The following is a 19,378-nucleotide window of genomic DNA, read 5'->3' as shown; positions in this document are numbered from 1 at the left end:
CCTGCTGTTCTGGGGTGGTTGTGAGAAAGGAGGAAGTAATAAATGCAGACTGAATTCTTTGCATCTGTTTGATGTGGCCCATTTTCTCTCTAGAGTAGGTTGGTGGCATCTTGGAGTCATTGTGGGAAGAACCTGTAGGCCCTGAAGAAGGAAGGACTAAGTCCCATGCAGATAAGAGACAAGCAAAGACCAGATTTGTTATTGCAGATGTTTTAATTACTATTTAGTTACATTGGTAGATCAGAAAACATAGCAAGATTTTGCATATTATGTTCTTAATCTGTTGGTTTCTGCCTCATCTGTCACGTCTGGTATAGTTCCAAAAATGTGGAGGTCCCAGCTCAGTATGAAGCATGTCAGGAACGAACAGCTGAGAAAAGCAGTGGTCAGTGCTTTCTTTATTCAGGCAGTCAGAGAAGAACTGACAGACCTAAGGATGTTGTCATATTCTATTACTGAAGGTTAAACAGAGACGTAGGTCAGCTCAACCTGTTTGGTACAAGTAGTGCTAAAGTGGGCTCTTGACAAGTAAAGACCATTTTAAGAAAGGGCTGGAAATATGTTCTGCAGCTGTTAGAGGAGAAACAGAAGACATGATAGAAATAACAGGCTAGGAAGAGATGGGGACCAGCTTGTCCCGTGCTCCCTTGGCAAGAGCTAAGGCAGATTCAAAGTGCAGATTCCACTGTCTGCTTCTGCAGCTGAGGGGGTTGGAACTGGGATTTTGCTTTCTTTCTGTTATCTTTACCAACTTTCTTTGGACAACTGTGCTGCACTGATACAACCTTTCTGGTTGCTGGCAGAGAGGAGGAATGTCTACTTTCTCTTGCTTTGTCTTGTTGCTTACTTTTTATTTGATGCTTGACATTTTTTACCTGTCAGAAATGCTCTGAAGTGTGTGCTCTGCAAAGGGGCAGGTTTGTGAAACTGATAAGTATTTGGTCTCTGCTGCAGCTCTGAATGAAATTACTAAGATATTTTAAGTTTCTTGTTGGATATCATTCACATAAGAGGCTGGAATGACCTTTGTACATCTTTATAAACAAAAAAGATGAGCCTTTGATTGAGATGGTGTGTTAGTTTTAAGGGATTAAATTATTTTCCAAAGCATGTTTGTTTAAATCCTTGAGTTTAATTTACAAACACTGCATCTGAAATTTTTTTAAATTTAATTTCTGCATTGACCTTTTGATATGACTGTGGTTGTTCTGAATAAATGGAGTTGAAGAACCTTTGTTCATTTGTTAAAAAGGGAGTTTCAGAACTGTGTTCAGTATTTCACCTGTGCACTATATAATAGTTATGTCTAATTAACGTTTTGCTTTCTTTTCTTCTCCAAGGTGTTCTGTCTCTGTCTTTTGGTCTTATAATAGTACTTGTCTCTGTCTTTTGGTCTTATAATAGTACTTTATACTTCTGTACCTAAAAAAAATTCAGGACCTATATAGTGATTTGCTTTTATGTGCATATAATTATAAGTAGGGTTTTTCCCTGCCTTAGAAGTTATATTGCTGTCCCTGTCCCTCTTATTCTGTTGAAATGAATGGTAAAGTGTGGGAGACTTTGTGTAGTAATCAGCAATTCTGTTACCTCATCCAGATGCATACAAATATAATGCAAATTATTATTTCAGGTAATATAATTTTCCTGAATTTGTCCAGTATTTGAATACGGATAGATTAACGACTTTTAAGTACTTTTTTTTGCTCAGAAGTAATAAGGGCTTGAAAAAAAACATATTGGCTCCTAGACAAGGAATATGTTTTCCTGGCTAACAGTAGCTGTGGAAAGTGAAGAGTGAATGTTCCAAGAGAGAATTTCATGGCAGCCACCAGACTTCTTGCTGTTCTGTTTTTTCACTGTGGGAATGTTGGAAATGCATCAAAATACAGTTCTTCTGTCTGACTTTGGCTCTTGGCTACTGTAGGTATGCAACAGTTTAATTTTAGTGCTTCCTGTGAGGCATTGTGCTCTTCTGGGGATTTTGAATGCAGTTTATGCCCTTTCTAAAATGAAAGGGATCTGCATTTTAGGAAAATACAAATTATTTGTCATTGTGGGTAGATTGCCTGACTACTTTGCTAAGATCTTGCTTAACAAGACATTAATTTGGTGTTTTTTTTATTTCAGTTGAGATAAGCAGTTTTGCTTTTAACTGCTCTGTGTTTTTACAAATGTATTAAAAGCTTATTTATTTTCAAAACTTCTGCTTGCTGCATCTTCTACATCTTTCTTAAATCTCCCTCGTCTGATACTTCACTGGTAGGCTGTAAGAAATTGTATGATCAACTTGGCTTTTTTTTAATATGAAAGCAGGCTGAAATTTTATCCTAGAGTCCCTGTCATGCAAAAGACAAAAATGTTCAGCTGTCTTTAATGTGGCTGTTGCCTGTGACTGAGCAATCCTGCCCTGCTAGTTAATATGAATTAAGAGCTTCTCTGGGCTTCTCATCTAACTCAATAACTTTATCTTTCAGTACCAGGATAAAGAGGAAGTTGTTCTATGGATGAATACTGTAGGACCGTACCACAATCGCCAAGAAACATACAAATACTTCTCTCTCCCTTTCTGTGTGGGATCAAAAAAAAGCATCAGCCATTACCATGAAACCCTAGGGGAAGCACTTCAAGGAGTTGAATTGGAATTTAGTGGTCTTGACATCAAATTTAAAGGTAAGTGATTCAAAGTGCATTTAGTCACTTAAAAAAATACATAAACTCTTCAAACTTGATCTTTTAATGAGAAGAACTGAAATTTTCTTGCTGCTGGCAGCTGAGTGTACTTTGTATGGTTGATTGGTTCTACCACTGGCCTTTGAGTTTACTGTGAAATTTCCATCCATGTGCCCTTGAAGGAAAATGCTTGCAGCAGATATTGCTTCTGAAGTAGCTGATATAATTTTACAAAGTAAAACTAAGTTTTCTGCATATGAATATTTGATTATTTACTGAAATTAATATTCTAGAATTACCAGTTCTGAAGATGTAATTTTTTCCTGTGATGATGAATACTTGTAGACTCATTGCAATTGCAAAGGAGTAGCAAGGGCTCAATGTCTCAAAGTTGCACCTCAACACAAAGTTGATGGTTGTATCCTTCTGGTTACTGTCTAGTTTAAAATAGCTTTGACAAATACCTTTATAGTGCTGTCTCTAACTTATGCCAGTCAGGATGGAGCAGGATGAAGCTGGCTTATTTTTTTTTTTCCTGTTGTTCCCTGTCCTCACGATCTTACTGTAGTGTTCCAGAGAAGCCATTGAACTTCTTTGCAAATACATTTCTTGCTAATAAGACCTGAGTCTTCTACTGCATCTTTTCGCTGTGTGTGTCCTATCAGGTATCTGTAGCTAGTAGTTGCAGAACTTCAAATAGTAACAGATTATTTTGCCTTTTGAACCTTTAAGATTTATTAATTTAATTCCATTTTTGTTTCTGTGTATCTTTTTTTCCAGAACACTGCATTTCATCACTAGTGCTTAACTGGATGAAGAACTTAAGCATAGTATCTCTTGTCTGAGCATTTACAGTCAGATAGGATTTAGTTTCTGTAAGCTGTAAAAGTTTTATCCAAAACTGGACATCTGCAAAATAAAAGACCTAATGATGTTTTTGCTAGCAGTAGGATAAATTGAATAAAAGATTTTTACAAAGTTTGTTAATACCTTAAATTCCTCATACTTTTTAAATTTGTGTAGAGGATTGCCACACCAAAGGAGTTTGGAGTTGAATCTTTTCTTTTAAGAAAGAGTACCTGTACAAACACTAGGAAACAGTCCTACTCGTGGTTTGTAACACTTGTAGCCTGCTGAAAATTTTACTCAGTGTGGGAGAAATACCTCACAGAATGTCCTCAGAAACACAAAATGGAAAGGACAATGAAGGCAACTGGCAGCAATTGAACACATTGGTGAAGATTAATAAAGTTTCTGTTATCAGCATATGGCAAATGTTTGTTTGTATAGCCAGTTCAATGGGTAATTTTTACTGCCTTTAAGTACCCGAACTTTACAAAGAGATTTTTTTTATTCCTGTGACAGGTGTGCTCTCAGGTGCACCAAATTGGAAAGACTGGAAAGTTTGTGAGTTGATGTTTTCTGCTATGATGTAGCCAATGCACAGAATTTTAAAAATTTTAATTCTTTTTATTAACACCTTGGAGTTAAGTAGATCGATAATCCATTTTGGACCTGCAATGAGTTGAACTCAAAGCCAAAGTGGCTGCAGGTCAGATGTTTTCAGTAAAGCAGATGGTACACACTAGCTGGTTGATTACTGAGTATGTGTAGATGATGTGTGAAGCTGTATATGTGCACTTCTAGTTTTTTCTCTTGCAGTCTATGTCATCTGGATAAAAGATGAAGACAATAATCTCTTTGCTGTTGACTGTTACCCAGCAGCTTCTGAATCAGGAGCTGTTTTAGTATTTCTAGCAGCAGTCCATGAAGTGAAATCTGAATGGGAGTCAACTCTATTTTACTATCCTTAATCTGCTGTTAAAAGAATTAAAATACTAATTTTCCACATTTCAAAGTAACAGGTATAAATTAATTGTAATACTAATTATTAGTATTTAGTATGAAATTAGTATTTAATATGAAATTATGTAACATTTGTGTAATTCAAATCCCCTTCATATACAGGTTTTAAAAATAAAGATATAGAGCAGAGGATTGCAATACTTAAATTCATTTTTTAGAGGCTTAAAAGTTGTAATAAACACAGTACAATTCATATCCAAATTATGTATTGTAAAATTTGGATTTAATAGACCAGGCCTTAAAGTTTAACATTTGTATAAAGAATTCCTTTCCAGTTTGATTGTTAAAATGTGATGGTAGCTCAGTTTTTTGGTGACATTTTAGTGGTAGACCTTGCTCTTTGCAGAAGTGATGTTCACTTTTTATTTGTTTGTTTTTGGGGGTTTTTGTGGGTTTTTTTGTAACTAGATTGTATCGGTGAAATTGAAATAATATTTTTGTAATGGATAAATTTTATCTCAGCATGATTGATACCGGCTTCAACTCTGCATCAGTGTTCCAGAAGTTGCTGCAATTAAATTGAAACACAACTGTTGGTGTTTTTGTGTTGGTTTGGTTTTTGTTTTCCTTTTTCTTTTTGTTAACAGATCAAGGCTAGGTTGGTACTACAGATTCATGTGTTCTTAAGTAAAAGGTACAGCTTGAAGGAGTGTTGAGTATCTAAAATCTGCAGCTGAAATAATTAAGATAATAAGTAATAAACTTGTACAGATTTTTGTAATGAATATATGAATCATATCTAAGTTCTGAGGTAACAGGCACTGTGCTTTTCTTTATGTGTGTTTAGCATTATGGCAAGATTAATAGTTGCAGGCATTTCTTTCTCTTTGAACTCTTGTATGAGTTTAGAGAATTAGATCTGAACCTCATACTTTAAGTTTTTATCCTCTAAAGTGAGTAAAAGGGAAATAGAATTGTTCGGATAAATTAGCTTCTGCAATAAAAAAATAATTTCCTTCTCAACATTGTTTGACTGGACAGCAGTAGCAAGTAAGCATGAAGCTGCATGTTCATCATATTCAAAGAATTATTTAAGCTGCAGCTGTTACTAGCTGAAGTACCAACCTATGTAAATAAAACTGACAATTGAATCAGTAAGCATTGCCTATATTTTTGAACTCAAATATGAAAAATTATGATTCTGCAGAAATGTGCCCTTCTGAGGGTGAAGGTTTCCACTTGAACTCTCATAGTGCTGACTGGTGGGGCAAATTTACAGTGTATTCAAGTCTCCATGAAGTAGTGTTTCTTGTTGTATTAAGTGTGACTTATGAAAGGGTACATGCAATCATAGAGGATAGCTGGATTTTCCTTTTGTTACAATATGAACAATGTTGTTCTTATATCACAGGTCTCAGATCTGTATAAATATCTGCATGAAGGAAGAAATGCATTATTAACATACATTCATATTGTAATATAACTTCGGAGTTTTCGGTTGGCTTAATTATCTTGTCAATCTAAATCTAGGATAATAATGCTTTTTAATTAACATGTCAAATTTTTTACTTAGTATTTGAGTGACATTCTGTGTTACACCTGAGACCTAGTAAAATATTAAATGTATTGAACATTGGTATCACAGTGACTTCAATTTGAAAATTTATTTTTTATATTACCCTACAGTGCCATTAGAGAAGATGAATTTAAAGTGGAAAAAGATGATTTAACAAAATTGCATTCAGAAAGGTTACTAAATTACTTTATTTCTAATGGAGAGTTCTTCACCCAAACTTTCTACTGCAACTTTACAAGGATGACATTTAGTGTTGTCAGATATAATGAGGTTTTATATGGTTCACATGTTTGAATAAAACCCCATTTAGCTGACTGTTCATAGGAAATTTGAAATCTGGCTAAGCACACTAGCTTTCTAATGAATCATGCTTTTAGAAAATTCCCTAAATGTGCTACTGACATTCCTGAAGCTTTATTACATAGCAGGTATTACTTTGACATCCCTGATACAGAGGCACCATAAAACCTGCCTTTAACTTCACTCTCCTCTTGGGTACACATCCTGCCATAACTTTGATAAGAATTCTCTAACATGTGCAAAATCTTAGATCTGGTAAGGTTGTAATGAAGTAGACATCAGGTTCCCTAGCCACCAAATGCTGTTTTAAGATTCTTTTATTTAATCATTTAGCACAATGGATTTAAGCTTGACCACCTAATCCTGTCCTGTAACTAAATGACAGCTTCATCTGTCAGTGGCTGGAGAAAGGAGCACTTGTCTTCATTCACTTGTTTAAAGGGAGGTGAGAGGAACTGTAGTGTGCAATATGTGACATCATACTCCATATGTAATGTCATTCCCTATGTTTTGCAAGAATTGAATGAGATTGTTTCTAGTGGTTCCACTGGGGTTTTGTGTGTGTGCCCTGGAGCAGCTTGTAACACAGTTAATCCAGATGTGATGATACTATCTCTGTGATTTCTTCTGATATTCTGAATGCTGGGAATAAGATCTGTAAAAATGAGTGAAGGCAGATTTTTTTTTTTTGTGGCACACTGCTATCTGCAGCCTTGTGTCAATGCAGTCATTTCCCTTCGAATAATATTTGATGGTAAATGATAAAAAAGTATTTTTTTTAATAGCAGCAAACCTCACTGTATATCATAAAGCATTATATGCAGAATAGCTCATTTCAGTTGTTAAAACAAACAAGTGTCAAAGTCCACAGTCTGAAAGCCCATGGAGTAATTTAAGAGTAGTTTACAGTAAGCCAGCCTGGCCCCCATAATACTTCTCCAAAACAGGCTTCTTGCTTGGGAAATGCTTTTTTCAACAGCCTTTATCAGTTTCTCTTTTACCTGTATTTTAATTCATGGCTTATTTTCATTTGATCTCTGTGTTGAACAATCCTTTGAGTCAGAAAATGTAGTATTAGAAAGGTGTTATCTTTTATTTGAACATAGTATGACAGTGAAGTGCCAGATATTTTGGAAAGAATCCCTACTTACCAACAAAGCGAGAAAATAATGATTATGGGGTTTGTGGGTTGGCTTTTTTTTTCCCCTTTTAATTAATGGTGAGACAATTTAAAAATCTGTTAAAATGAAAAAGTGCCAAGGAGAGGCATTTTGCGGGTGGGGGTGAAACACAGTCCAAAAATACAGGATCCAACTTGGTAGAGGCATAAGTGCAAACTGAATTTGTATGTCTGTTTCAGTTGTGATGCCAACTGTAATGGCTTCCTTCTCTTTAACATACCAGTACGGGCACTGAAAGTCATCTTGGTACATTTGTTGACTTGAATGGTTTTGTTACTCTCTTTCTTTTCCTCCAGAAGAAAAGTTTTGTTGACCAGATGTACTTGGCATATTTTGATTTTTGTTATTATCAGAGAAATTATGTTTTGTGTTAGAAATATTGTTCTTGGCTCTGCTTTTTCTGTGCAGGTGATTTGATTTGCCTTTTAGGCTTTATATTGTAGTTATTGTATCAAATAAAGTAAGCTGAATTTTGATACAAATTAGAACTGTATTAGGGCAGAAATTAATTTTGTCTACTAAAATGGGTCCTCAATTCCAGTGATGACAAAAAGAGGAGAAGTTGGAATTCTTTACTTTTACTGTGCTTCACTCTTTGTAGCATGAAAACAATTACTAAGATGTAGGTGAGGGAGCTTGTCTCTGAATCTGTTGCTATCTGAAGTCTTGTAAATGTGAGGCCTTTCATCTTCCCTCACTTGAAAAGGAGACATTAGGGAAGGAAACTGGTTCCTTTTTAAGTGTCCTTTTTTGTTATCTACTTGAGGATACCCAAGAGAGCTTGGAGGGTTCAGCTCTGTCCGTTCCTCCATTTGCTTGATTTGCCTTTGCTTTGAGCCAGCTCATTAATAAATCTTCAACTGTGCTTTAATTTTTTGCAGATGATGTGATGCAGACCACTTACTGTGAAGTTGAGTTGGACAAGGGAAGAAGAGATGCATTTGTGTATGCTATCAAAAATCACTATTGGTACCAGATGTATATTGATGACTTGCCAATATGGGGTGAGTGATGTTATGCATTAATGACTGGGTTGCACCTACTCAAGTCCTGTACTAGTGGGTTTCATGGAGTCAGTTAATGACTAAGCTTCATTACAAGAATTTCACAATAAACTTACATGCATGTCAATTCACAAGAATATGAAGTAAAGTAATAGAGGATATAATCTTAAGCTGCACCCCGTGGGAGGGTTAGGTTGAACATTTGGAAGCATTTATTCACAGAAAGGATGATTAGACTTTGGAATGGGCTGCCCAGGGAGGTGTTGGAGTCACCATCTGTCCCTGGAGGTGTCTAAGGAAAGACTGGATGTGGCACTCAGTGCCATGGTTTAGTTGACAAGATGGTGTTGGGTCATAGTTGGACTCAATTATCTCAGTGGTCTTTTCCAACCTAATCAGTTCTGTGTGAAATAAGGTGAAGGCTTATTGCATTGACAGAACAGTAGGATGGCTGTACTAGTGCAATACAAAAACAGTGAAAAACTGTTCTGTTACTAAAGCCCTGATTTAATTGCAGTAAGTTCTTAGGTTTAAGTTTGTTCAAATGTTCAAGTGAGTGATAATTAGATAGGTTACATGTGAGGTCCACGTTATTATGATCAACAAACTTCTTATTTGAGAGTTGAAACATTATTTTGCTACTTTTCTTTATTACTCATGCAAAAACTGTTTTGTTTAATTTTATGTTAATTTAGTGGCTGTTAACAGTGTTGCTTTTTTGTCTGTTTCTATGGAGTTTTATTTTACTTATTTTTTTACAGTTCTCAAAATTTCTCTTGCTGAGTACTATTAATCTGGGTTTAGAATTGCTTATGTCTTAAATAAAAATGTGTGTATCTTTATTACTGTTGTCTCCTAAGGTCTCTGTGTTTTGTTTCTCCCTTATAACCTGTGATCACACACCTAGTAAAGAGTGCTCTGCAGATTGCACTTTGCACTGACAGCAATCAACCAAACTCTCCAAGGCCCAATCTCCCTATTGTAGATACAAACTGAAAGGAAATGAGAAATGGCCATAAGGTCTTTGTTGCCTGTGTTCTATCAAAGAGGTAAACCTGCCCAAACTAAACAAAGTCCCACAGCACTTACGAAAATACAGTTCAAGTCATGAAAGAAAAGTTCTTTGATAGCTGGTATGAATAATGTGATCCATCATTAATTCATTTTGACAAAGTGTGCTTTTTTTTAGCTCTTTCTTATTTTAATTGGTTTTAGAAAATACCTGTCTGATGAACATGGCAAAAATATTAACACTTTATTTATTTATTATTTTTCTGGTAGTCAGGAAGGTCTGTTTTTTTTGTTTTGTTTTAATGTGTCTGTTTTTAAAAGATACCATTATAATGCCTGAAGAGATGTACTTAAGTATTGATTTTTGTTCTTTTCAGCTGATTTGTTTATTGTGTGTAATGGTTCTGTAGCCAGGCTTGGAGTAGACCTGAATTACTCTGCGTGACCTTTACTGTATTATTTGTGCAATTGCTGGTGGGCTTTTTAAAAGCGTGCATGAGTGACAATTGTTGCTACAATAGTTTTTATGGCTTCAATATTTTTAAGACTTATTTTTTTGGCCTTTCAGCAAAAGACCAGTGAATTCTTTTTCTAGTCTAGTGGCAGGTATGTATGCCTATAATTGCCCAGGGATGATGGGATGCTAAACTGACTTCTTTGGAATCTGATGTGGCTAACAAGTCTTGGAGGCTTTCTTTTTTAGGATTTATTTTTCTGGTCATATTTCATCCCCTAAAATGCCAAAGAATAAACATACCTACTAAATCTTCAATGCATGACAAATTTTATGCTTTCAGCTAAAAAATCTGGTTTCCTTTGATTCTAGTGTTTTTAATGTTTCCCTGTAGTATGCTTTTTATGCACAAGAAGTCAGCTAGAAAACATGTGGAATATAGGTATTATCTTTCTAAGAAATTAAGAAGCTGCTTTTGATAGTTTGGAACCAGGATCTCAAGCTGTGCTACATAATAGAGGACTGCAGGATCATAAGTACAGGTAGTATTATGTAAGAATATAATCTGACATCAAGTGTGAAAGCAAGTGGTACTGAGAGTTTTGGTCTGTGTCTCCTGCAGGTTAGGTAAAGTAGCAGGACTGCAGACTGGTCAATATTAGCCTGACTTTTGTTCAAAAAATTAATGAGTTCTTGGTGGGGGGCTGAGAAAGGAGTGGATGCACCTGAACCAATCAGAAGTGTTTATCTGCAAGTCTGAATTAGTATTTTGGACCTTTGTGTTCCCAGTATAGTGGAGAAAACTGGGAATATAGTTTATGTGCAATAATTTTGTTTCTCCTGGGTCTTTGTTCAGCAACAGAAATGTTTCAGGCTCTGAGTGCTGCTTAAAACTCGAAGCACTGAGACTTGCTGCTAACTGAACAGTTTTTATTTTAAGCATTTCTGTTATGAATATGGCATGAATGCTGCTGTACACATGCCTCAGTTTACTGGTGCCTTTGGGTGTGTTGTGTAGACTTGTCCAGTACCACATGATGTGGTAGCATGTAGAGACACTGAAGAAAGCAAATATCTTTTGCTTGATTGTCGATGCATAGCTGTAACTATTTATAAATAGTTATTAAATTTCAGTAATTATAATGAAGAAAACCTTTAGGACTATTCAAGATACATGGGTTTAAGAACTGAAGTAGTTATGATGGCATCTCTGAAATACTCTGAATACTGAGAAGAGTTTTTTTTGGTTTCATGAGGATAGTGTTGAGAACTGGTTACCCTCAGCTTGGATTAAAAATAGCTTGTGCTGAATGACTTTTTTTTGTTACTGTGTGAAGGCTATCGTGTTGATCCACTTTATTTGGATTACCTATCTTGAGAACCTTAGTGGCCAGCATGTATTGTGTATACTGTGTGACCCAATATCCTATTTTTTTTTTCATTGTTGCTTCATATCTTGTAGCTACAAGATTAAAGTTCCCTAAATGTAGATGGCTGGAGTCCTTTTTTAGTGCTAGCAAAAGAAGAGTGTGAAGAGTGTAAAAGAAAAGAATTCAGATGGTGCTAATGTTTGCTGAGAATTCTAGGCAACTTCTCTTTAATTCTAGTCTTAAAGCAGACCATTCACTTCCCTGGGTTCATCCAGATGCATTCATGGCATTCCACCTGTCTCCTGCCAGATTTTAGTTCATCCTTTATGTTTTTTATGATTTTCCACCTTGCTAAGGCTTACTGATACCAGACATATGCACAAGCACTAATTCTTAAAATTTGCCCTAGGAAGTCCTCAAGCCCTGTAAGGAGTACTCTATTTTCAGCAGAGACTAGGCATAACTTAACCTTTCTTAACTGCTGATAACTGAAGGTAATGACATCGAAGTGCTGTTTGAGGGCTCTGGAAGGTTGATACTATTTTCTAACCTGAAAAAGGCAACAAGATCTTTTTAAGTGCATTCAGAAAATATTAGTCCATTTTATATTTTTTCCTGAATTGCTGTCCCACAGTGGAGAGAGAGACTAGGCTTGATTGTTTCAGGACATTCCCTAACTATGTGAAGTATTGTGTTAGTTCATTCCTTCAGTGAGTGATTGATCAGAATGTCTTTAAGTACTTTAGAGGTCTGTATTGTCATGGTTCTGGATACTACCATGGGTACAGATGGCATGGCAGGTGCCAGGCTATATGGTGGGGGCACAAACTGGCACATGTTTTGTGTAGATGGCATATACAAGGCAATCCTGACAGATGAGCATGAGTAAAAAACTTGACAGAAAAATACCACCTTGAAAATGAGAAAACACAGGTGATGCACAAAGGCCCTTCCTTCATATGCCTGGTGCTTTGTGATAGTCTGTTCCATATCCTTCACCAACTTGTTCTCCCATTCCTCTCAGCCTTGTGTATCTTGAGTGCTGCTTTTCTGTGACTTTCCATCTTGTACATCTTGTGTGTGATCTTTGATCTTGACGTCAAAGGTGACACTTATAGCCTGGCAATTTGTTGACTGTAAAATTTTTTCTGTTTTCACCCAGCATAGCATAGTCTTTGGAATTCTTCTGTAGTAGATGAGACATTTTGCCCTAACTTACTGAAAATTAAGAACTTAATCATAGAATGGTTTGGATGATTTGAGTTGGAAGAGAACATAAAGCTCATCATGGTACAGCCGCAACTTCTCTTGGGCAACCTGCAACCTGTACCATTCTCACAGTAAATAATTTTTTCCTAATATAAAAACACATTTTTGGCAAGCATTGGAAATTAGTGTGCAAATGAGAGCAAAAAGCATGTGTTGGGAAGTAAACTAATGAGGATTACAGAGAAAAAGTAAAATTCTTAAGAGAAAGAAAATTGAGTGAATAGATAGATGGAAAATGGGAAATTATAGAGGTCTTGACTAAGTTCAGTTAGGGAGAATGATTCTCTAGCTAAATGAATTTAGCTAGTTATTTATCTGGTAGAATTGCAAATAAAAATAGAAGCACTGTTGTTGGGTCTTCTGCAGTGTTTGTAGCTACATGCTTTTTCTTTTAATGCCATTACAAAATGCTTCTTTCAGAGACCCGTGGATTGAAAGTGGAGTCCAGATATTAGACTTGAAAAGAAGAGCATAAGTTATTCTGTGTTCCTCTTTGTTTATGTTGCTTTTTTAGCTGGCAAAACTTTGTAATGCACGTTTTTAAAAAGTAAATGCAAAATATCTGAAAAGCATACCTGTAATAGTTGCTTGCACTTGTTTTCTGTGCAGGGATTGTTGGAGAAGCAGATGAAAATGGAGAAGATTATTACCTTTGGACTTATAAGAAACTTGAAATTGGTTTCAATGGAAATAGAATTGTAGATGTCAATCTGACCAGTGAAGGAAAGGTGAAACTGGTACCAAACACAAAAATTCAGATGTCATATTCAGTAAGTAATTTGGTAATGCCCCTGTAATAAGAAATTCTACATGGTGAAATAGCTCAAAACCAGGTACTTGTATACTACAATATGTACTGATAGTGTTGGCTATGTTAGAGGAAGATACATCTTCACTCCTTCAATTATTCTGTTGCTGAAAAACCTTGATAGATTTATTAATAACAAATTTATGATTTTGAAGTACTCCAAACAAACTGGAGCTTCTCTAATGTGCAGAAAAGTGTTTTAGTGGGAAAGGAAGATACCCTGAAAGGATGGAGACTAGAAGTATAGAGGACCCCTGAGTAGGTTATACATTGTCTTCATGTTTAGACTTGTGACATTTGTATCATGGGTTTGAACTGGATTCTGAGCTAGAATAAGAACCCACTGTAAGCCTTTATGATTTGCAAGCAGTTAATATAAAAATTTACTTTGTTTTGCAATTCCAGTAGAAATGTCTTATTTATATAACATGATTAATAAGGTTTTAAGTTTCTTTTTCTGAAGCTCTCTGCTATGATATTGAATTGCTGTGATAAAAGGTAGTGAATAAATAATGCTTGGTGGTTGAGACAAATTTTTTTTTTCAGTTTTCCTCTTTATTGATGTTACTTAAATCAAGTGATGGTTCACATGTCATGTTCAACACATTTCTACAGTGAAGCCATTTTTTAATGCATTGCAGTGGATATCAGCATAGAATTTTGTTTCAGAGAATATTCTTGCCAGAGTTATATTTCTCTTGCACTGAATAAGTTGTGTAGTTTGAAGTGCAGATAACTGGGTTTTATACGTGCTTTTTAGAATTACATTTACAATAATTTCCCTATTTTTGCTGCAAAATTGATAGTAGAAATTTCAGAATTTGCTATTTCAAATTCTACCATCATTGTGAAGTTTATTTGCTCTAAAGTTTAAGTTGGTCAGAATTAAGTAGCAGCCAGTAATGAAAATAAGATATTCCCTTAAAAGACTTTTTAGCATGTAAAGCTCAGAATTTCTCTATCAAATTCTGTTGGCACCACTGGGCAATTGCTGGGCTGGCCTGTTTGTGATGTTTGATTCACAGGTTGTCACTGGGGGATTTGTTCTAAACTATGCTTCATAGTGACAGATGCTGTAATGAGAAATGTATCTGCTTGAAACAGTTTTGAAAGCTATTAATGTTTTGAGCTAGTAATCTTGAACAAAGTTGTAATTTGAACTGAGGAACAAAGTGAGTAGTGCTGGCATCGTGGGGTTTTTAATATATCTCAGGACTGTGGTGAGGCATTGGGGTGTTCAATCTACATTTATATGATTTCTTCTATACTCAGTAAGAGAACAAGCCTGTGGAAGGGCTAGTTCCTTCTCATTGATTTTAAAATAGATGCGTACAAGGGGGCTGCATTTGTTTCAATATCAGTAAAAATCCTGATAATTTTTGGCATACTTTTGAAAAATATTTTCAGGTAGGCTTGTGTTTAGTTTGTAAAATTGTTTTAATTTTAATTTTTAAATGCAGTCTGCAAAAATTGTCAAAAATACTTTGTGCTACCATATTAGCACCATATAGTTCATTAATGCAATTACATTTTCCAAATCAAAAGCTGTCCTCTCTGCAGCTGGTGGAGAACTAACAACTGTAATATGTTGTTACCCTGAGATAGTCTGTCCGTAAACACATACTTTTCCATTTGGTTTCAGAGTAATTTATTGGCAATTGAAGTGTCTAGATCCATAGTAATTATGTGAATGTATACATACTATATATACACACACATTATATAGATTCTGTAATCATGAAAAAGGTTTGTTGTATTTGTCAACTACAAATTTGTGTCTTCGGTTAGCCCCACAGAGAGAGAGAATTGAGGCAGTGCAAGACTGATTCTTCCTAATTCTTAGACATAAGTATGGACAGGATTAGATCTTTAGGAGGAGTGGCTGATATTTAGTCCATGCCTGACGTGTAGATGCCAGTCTATAAGAACATCATTCCATTGTTCTTTGCCAAACCCCATTCATATTGAGGAAAACATCTAAAGCAGATGATTTTTAATATGTGTTGTGGCTTTCTGCATGTGAGTATGGCAAAAAATATCGTAAGGAGCTTTTCAAATATAAACATTTCTCTCTTCAGGTGAAATGGAAGAAATCAGATGTGAAGTTTGAAGATCGATTTGACAAGTATCTTGACCCATCTTTCTTTCAGCACAGAGTATGTATTGTTCTAAGACAGCCTTACAATATGTCCCTTTACAATGGTTGCATTAGTTTAGATGTCATGCAATTTTTGGATTACATCTTTGAATTTTTAGATATTCCAGGTGCTCTGGGACAATAAAAAAGGGAGGTCTGACTGTTGTTTAAGTGGCAATGTTGCTGCTAAAATAGGATGGCCCCATTTTTTTAGAGTGCTTCAATAAATATGTAGGCAAGCTTCAAGCTTGCAGAAAATACAGGGTAGTTCAAGAAAATCCATTCAGGTGACCATAAGCAATGAAACTTCAGGGACACAACTGTGTGAGCTGAATAAGAGCAGTTGGCCATAGGCACACTTCTTTCTGAAGTAAATGCACAGCAAAAAGCATTAGCCTAAACCAGTTACCAGTTGTGGTGCTATCAGTTGTGTTTAAATCTGTGGTTGTAATTTCCTTAAGGGTAATGTACTGAGCTGTGCTACTTCCTGAAAGTAGAAACTTTCTCTGCATTCTCTTTGGAGCTCAGTGAAAACCAGAAGTCTATGCTTTTGAGAGCAATAATGCTGCTGCACATTTTCATCCTGTGCAAAGCAGTAATTCCTTTGGCTTTGCTGCTTGAACCGCTTCCTAGGAAAGCAGCAGTACATTGGGTTGCCTTTTGCTTACTAGGGGAGCATGCACAGCCAGTTGTTCAAACTTTGCTGCTGCTTAACTAAGTTGTGATAACTTTGTCCTGAGCAAGGCTGGCTGTTGAAAAGGTTTATGTATGGTGTTTCACAGGCCAGTTTTAGTGTCACTCTCTGAAAATGTAGTGTTACAGTATGGTTTATTGCTATTTAGCTAGTGCTGACAAGCTGTCCGTATAGGCAACAATTTATCCTTATTGGAACAATTTGAAATGTATTTACAATTCTAAATTTTATGGGTGTATTTTCTTTTTGTAGATTCACTGGTTTTCAATTTTCAATTCTTTTATGATGGTGATCTTTCTGGTTGGCCTGGTGTCTATGATACTAATGAGAACTTTGCGAAAAGATTATGCAAGATACAGCAAGGAGGAAGAAATGGATGATATGGTAAGTCCTGCATCCATGCTTTAAAAACTCCTTTTTTAAGGCTTATTGTTTTCTTGTCGTACATTCATTGTGTTAGCAGCTCTGAATGGCTTTCTTCAATTGGACAAAAAATGCCTTTTGTGTGTCTTGAAAGTGTTACTGGTTTTCTTTATAACATGTTTCTAGGTTGCGACCAAAAATCTCTCTCTAGTCACTGTGTTAATGTTCATATCCAACCTTAGGATAAACTAGGTCCATTCTGACTTTGTAGTAGAAGCCTGATGTACTCCTAAGCACCTCAGAGGCTTTAGGGACAGGGAGGGATTCTGGTAGATTTTATTGTGTCATACATTCAGGTAGTAATTTGTTGTTGTCTTCATAAGCATCTGGAAAATAAACTTTTCGATTTGATGCATTCAGAAGAGAAGACACACTTCACTTGAAGTTGCTTTATTAAATCACACCTTTTGTTTTTATGTAGCTTGTGTGTTTGTCTTTAACTGTCATGACTAGACTTAAAATTTGTTGTTGTTGTTCCCAGGACAGAGATCTAGGTGATGAGTATGGGTGGAAGCAGGTCCATGGAGATGTGTTTAGACCATCCAGTCATCCTCTAATATTTTCATCGCTTATTGGTTCTGGCTGTCAAATTTTTGCTGTGTCTCTTATAGTTATTATTGTTGCAATGATAGAAGATTTATACACAGAGTAAGTATAATTGTGCCATGTCTTCCATATATAAATGTTTAAGTGAACAAAATAATTATTGTTTTAACTGTTCTAAACAAAATTTTCTATTTTATTTAATAAATATTCTATTTATTTTAAATTATTCAATTTTAGAACAAAATTGTTCTAAACAAAAATTATTGTTCTAACTGACCTGAAAAAAAGTGTTTTAGAGTCTCTAGTAGTAATCTGTAGATTAGATGTAGTATTAAGAAGTGCTCTTTTAATTTGTAGTGAAACTTTGTCCTACTGTTATCACGTTAGTCAGTCTCCTTTGATTTTCTCTTAGTGCTTGCTTTTTGAGCGATTTATTTTGAAACTAGTTTGTTCTGCAGAATCACTAGTAGATAATATGGGAATTATATGTATTCAAAGGTACAGATTTCACTCCTGGTTTTGTCCAGAGTAACAAGATGTTAGCATACTTCTGACCCTACTTCCCCACCATGTCCTGTGAAGACTGAAATAAGAATGTGCTCTGTTGTGAATAGTCCTATTTTCTGCTGACAAGTCAGTATGAAGTCAGTCTTATCACAAGTCTGCTTAGGAATGAAAATGTAATTCTTTAAGTTCTTTTGAACACATAGTGGTCAGCCTGTGTTGATGTAAAATCCCCAGAAACAGGTCCTGACTGGAAAGAATCAATTAAATAAAGAAATAATACTCAAGTTTAAATTTAACACACTACTTGTAGTTCACCTGTTTTCTTGCTTTACCTCTTAATTTGATTGAGATTTTTGGGTTACTGGGTGTACTTCGTCTGCTTCTGTAGTGATTGTGTTTTGGGTTCTGGAGGGAATTACTCGCTTGTGTTTGGGTTTTTTTTGGGTTTTTTTACAAGTGATTTGTTCTAAGCAGTGACTAAACTTAATCTGTGAGTATCGCCAGTAACTTGATTTTAACAAGTTGCAATACGTGTAATGTGCCACTAGAGGGAGCTCTTGCCTTTCAATTTAGTGGCCTTTTAACGGTGTGTTTAAAGGCCACTCGGTAGTACCAGAATCTTGGCATATTTTCATTTTCCGTAGGGTGTAATTCCCCTCCTTGTGTCTCATGGTTTTATTTATAGACAGGCATACATACACACTCTTAATTGTGCAGCATATCAGCCCTTCAGAGGACAAAAGGAAACCATTTCAGAATGTCTGTGCCCTATAGAGAGGCTGTAGGTTAGTCATGTCACTTGTAAAATGTATCAGAACAGTATTTTTTGATTAGATATGTGCACTTAGTCTTTTATTGCCATAGGCCTTTCTGTCACTTTCAAAGTGAATTTAATTCGGGGTATGTAGTGGAACAACTGACTAAACATGGTGTGCAGACAATTCTTATGTTCAGGAAACCCGCACCAAGTCTGGTGTTTTTACTTTTAGCCTGGATTTGCACAGTGGCAGTACCATTTCAGACTGTGCTTGCTCTTGGGGGTTTTGCATGTGTTTCTAAATTGTCTTGAGTTACGAGAAGTTTTTAAAAAACAAATATTGGTAAAACAGTCCTTCAGTGTTTGTGACCAGCAGGTGTATTTGCTTTGGTCCTGCTGTCATGACAGCTTAAGTGCTAAAGATTGCTTCTTTGAGTACAGCAGGCATCCAGCAATGGTTCCTCAAAGACCAAAATGGCAGTAACTAGAATCTCTCAGAGCAACTAATCTGAAGAAAGTACAGTAAGTCAGTTGAAAACCTACTGCTATTTGCTGTCAAAGAATAGCAGAGGCATGTAGAGAAACAATTCTATTAATGAATAACATTTATATATTCCTATTCTTAGATATGATCTTTTAAAATTTATTTGGAAATGGCTTCTTTGATTTAAAATTATTAGCTTTACTTGTAAAATTTCAGAAAAAATTATGCCAAAATTAGTAGTCCAACATTTAATGGGGTGACATTTAAAAATTACTAAGCTCTTCTGATTGCACTACTTAATGCTGATTTGTGACTTCATTATAGTATTTATAGTTTCTAAATCTAATTTTCTGCCAGATGAGCACTTTCGATCTTAAA

The 19,378-nt window shown here is 35.6% G+C and overlaps 1 protein-coding gene across 2 annotated transcripts in view; it reads left to right on the top strand.

Annotated features, from left to right (window-relative positions):
* Positions 1–19,378, top strand: part of TM9SF3 (transmembrane 9 superfamily member 3) — a 45,540-nt gene that overhangs the window by 5,514 nt on the left and 20,648 nt on the right. Inside the window, exons 1-7 of one of the 2 annotated variants that reach the window (XM_085582452.1) lie at positions 629–1,927; positions 2,478–2,673; positions 8,418–8,540; positions 13,254–13,414; positions 15,531–15,608; positions 16,536–16,667; positions 17,188–17,354. In XM_085582452.1, coding sequence (XP_085438578.1) covers positions 2,508–2,673; positions 8,418–8,540; positions 13,254–13,414; positions 15,531–15,608; positions 16,536–16,667; positions 17,188–17,354 — 827 coding nt within the window. In that variant the 5' untranslated portion in view covers positions 629–1,927; positions 2,478–2,507. Of the gene's footprint in view, positions 1–628; positions 1,928–2,477; positions 2,674–8,417; positions 8,541–13,253; positions 13,415–15,530; positions 15,609–16,535; positions 16,668–17,187; positions 17,355–19,378 lie in introns of those variants that run through there. The other variant, XM_021548132.4, reaches the window with a different exon arrangement.

The sequence above is a fragment of the Lonchura striata genome, chromosome 6 (genome assembly GCF_050655825.1).
Source record: "Lonchura striata isolate lonStrDom1 chromosome 6, ASM5065582v1, whole genome shotgun sequence".
Classification (NCBI taxonomy): Eukaryota; Metazoa; Chordata; class Aves; order Passeriformes; family Estrildidae; genus Lonchura; species Lonchura striata.
The sequence above is the reverse complement of the archived record's forward strand: the minus strand, read 5'-3'. Positions and strand labels throughout refer to the sequence as shown.